Source organism: Antrostomus carolinensis, unplaced genomic scaffold, assembly GCF_000700745.2.
Source record: "Antrostomus carolinensis isolate BGI_N321 unplaced genomic scaffold, ASM70074v2 scaffold38072, whole genome shotgun sequence".
Lineage (NCBI taxonomy): Eukaryota > Metazoa > Chordata > Aves > Caprimulgiformes > Caprimulgidae > Antrostomus > Antrostomus carolinensis.
This window is the reverse complement of record NW_010301011.1, coordinates 1-3,095: the sequence shown is the minus strand read 5'-3', so window position 1 is coordinate 3,095 and position 3,095 is coordinate 1. Positions and strand designations below refer to the sequence as shown.

Below are 3,095 nucleotides of genomic sequence, written 5' to 3'. Positions count from 1 at the left end.
CATCCTCCTCCTTGCATGTCCTCATGGAAAAATACTCCTTCCTCTACTTTTTCTGCTTGCACAAACGTACACACAGACACTGCACTGAACTGGGAGTGTTTCCAGCACAGCTAATGGCATCTGCTGGAGGCTGACCCAGCAGAGCACAATCTGCCATACGTGTTTCAGACCGAACCGCGTGCCCAGCCCTGCGGATGCAGACCAGCATCACCGCGCTCCTCGCTCTCGCCTACCTCCTTGGCCCACGCTGGTTTCTCGCTGGCATTTATCCCTTCTTTGTAATGGTAGAGGGGTTTCTTCTCTGCTGGCCTCTGGTCCTGCCTCTGCTGCTGCTGCTGCTGCTGTAGGGAGACCAGGTAGTCCCGTTCCTGCTGGAGCTGCCTCTGCAGCCTCTCCGCTTGCCGCTGCTCCTCCAGCTGCTTGCGCTTGTACTCCTACCCAGAAGGAAACACAGTGACACGGGTGCCTGGCCAGGGTGTCAACACAGAGGCTGCACACTGCAGATGGATCCCTTTGGGTGGAAAATGGGGTCTGAGTATCTGAAAGGTTGTTTTCTGGCAAAGCTCATTGACTGGAAAGACTTTGGGGACTGAGCTGTAAAGTATCCTGGAAGAGAGACAGTTGGGAGGACAGAGGCAGCAAATTCAGAGTTGTGACCCCCATGGTGGCACTTTGCAGCTGGTGACCTGTCCCATCTGCCAGATCAGGGGGTGCCAGTGCTGCCTCGCTGGGGTAACACTGCGAGACCCCTCTGAGGGCTCAGACGTTCTCTTAGGAGTTACCACTGACTTTGCCCAGACTTTTCTGGATGGGAAAAACAAAGCGTCAATCTGATGAGGTGCCAGACACCACTGGGTCAGACAAAACCCCACTGAAGCCAAGTCCTCAAGTAGGACCAATTCATTGTTTGTGGGAAGGGCTGTGCAGCTGAGCCAGTTTTATGATCCTACTGAATCCCTATGGCTCTGTGAGGTTTAAGGAGTAAATAATTTTGAAAGAGCCTTATAAAAGGCAAGAGCTGGTGTGAGGGTTTTTCTTTTCCTTAAATAAAACTCATAGCAAGAGAGAAAAAAGAATAATCCCCGTGGATTAAAAGAAAATGCAGTGAGAATAACAGCTACCAGCATAGAATCATTGAATGGTTTGGGTTGGAAGGGACCTTCAAGCTCATCCAGTTCCAACCCCCCTGCCATCAGCAGGGACATAAAAAAAAGATGACTCAAAAAATAAATTAAATAAAAAAGAGGGCATCTAGAATGCAAATGGCAGGAGAGGGAATACACAGTGCTCCTGTAAGGAAATCAAAACAAAAACCATCATTCAGGATATGCAAACCCACAGGACAGCATGGGTTTGCCGGGTGGAGGGACGCGACGACTCAACCACGCTCCAGCATGCTGCAAACAGCCTTCAAAATTAGGGGGCAACAACCAGGGCTGCTCCCCTGGGGAGGGCACAAGCACGCCGGTGCCGCGGCAGGGATGCAAGGCGGGAGGTGTGCACGGCGAGGGGACCAGCCCGAAGCAAGGGCGGCAGGGGAATCGAGGCATGCTCACAGCCACGGTGTCCCCCACGTCTCGGCGTGGCAGGAGGGACTCAGGGGACACGGCTGAGCGTGGGCACATGCGGATGTGACACAGGCAGAAAGCGGCAAGCGTGGCCGGGGCCTCCCATTTACCAGAAGTAGCGCTTGCTCCTGCAACAACTGCTGCTGCAGGATCTCTAACTGTCTCTGCTCCTCCTCTAACTGTCGCCTGATGTACTCCTGGAGGCATGGGCAGCAAGGATCAAAGGAAAAAGAGAGAGAAGGTGAAAGAGACAGTATTTCCCAAGAGGAAGGAGAATGAGGTGGGTACCCGCATCCATCCCGCCCGACAGCTGACACTGATCAATCAGCCTGGGCACCCTCCATCCCTGCCCAAAGAGCCCGGGGTGTCCACCACTCTACAAGGGCCTCCAAGGGTAAAGGGTGAAAATGGGGAAATGGCAAACATTAACTGGGGACACCACTAAACCCCCCTGGGGAACCGGTGGGTGCAGAAAGTCTGCATCAAGTGATTCCACACCTGCAAGCCAGCAAGTGGTTCCACGCAGACATAAATGAGGGCGGTGGAAAGCGACACACGCAGCATTAACAATTAAGCAATTTGCTCTCAAGTGGCAAAAAATGAGTGTTTATGAGAAAAACCTTTGATTAGAGGAAGAGGAATGCACGTTGAAGGCGACTGCCCTGCTCCCACTGGGTTACCTGCTCGTGCTCCGCGCGTCTCCGCTCCTCCTCCCGCCGCATCTGCTCCTCGTAGTGCCGCCGCTGCTCCCGCTCCTGCTGCTTCCGCAGCTCCTTCTCCCGTCTCTGCTGCTGTGGGGACAGGAGGCACAGGTCAGCACCCCAATCCTCTCCTCTGGAGCTCAAAGTCCTTTTTCTCAGGGTTTTTGGGGAGTCATCTCACCCAGCAGCCCATACCGCTCCTTCCTGCCTGAGGGGATGCCTTGCCAGCAGGCATTTAGGGTGGTAGAGGGGCTTGTCAATCCCACCCCACTGGCTATGGAGAATCTACAGCATCCTCCAAACCAGTGCTGGACCATGCACACAACCCCTTTTCTTCTCCCATGGTGAGGGTGATGGGAGTACTGGGACAGGCTGCCCAGAGAGGGTGAGGAGTCTCCATCTCTGGAGATGTTCAAAACCCACCTGGATGCTCCTGTGCAACCTGGTGCAGGGAACCTGCAGGGGGGTTGGACTGGATGATCTCCTGAGGTCCCTTCCAACCCCCATCATTCTGTGATTCTCTGATCTTTGCCACCAGTGATCCAGGACATTTTGGGGTGATGACGATCTGCAGCCGGCTGTGAGCCCCCCAGGGTGCGCTGGGCACCCAAGGACACCCGCAGTCCCTGCACCCTCTGTTTTTAACCCACCATCACTCCTCCAGCTACCCGAACCACCCTGCTCTCCCATCCTGGGGAGCAGGGGCTTGCAGTAAACTGCCACAACACCCTGCCAGGGAAGCAGAGGGACCCCGCAGCCGGCACATCGGCAGAGGGCACCCAAATGCCAACATTGGCTACTGGAGCTCTGCAGCCTGCGCCACTCC

At 55.0% G+C, this 3,095-nt stretch overlaps 1 protein-coding gene across 1 annotated transcript in view; it reads right to left on the bottom strand.

The window, feature by feature from the left end:
• Nucleotides 1-2,359, bottom strand: part of TNIK (TRAF2 and NCK interacting kinase) — a gene marked incomplete at its 5' end in the record, with an annotated part of 39,899 nt that extends 37,540 nt beyond the window's left edge. The window contains 3 exons of the mRNA XM_029083837.1: nt 234-434; nt 1,679-1,765; nt 2,249-2,359. Coding sequence (XP_028939670.1) covers nt 234-434; nt 1,679-1,765; nt 2,249-2,359 — 399 coding nt within the window. The remainder of the gene's footprint in view (nt 1-233; nt 435-1,678; nt 1,766-2,248) is intronic.
• Between the last annotated feature and the right edge of the window lie 736 nt (nt 2,360-3,095).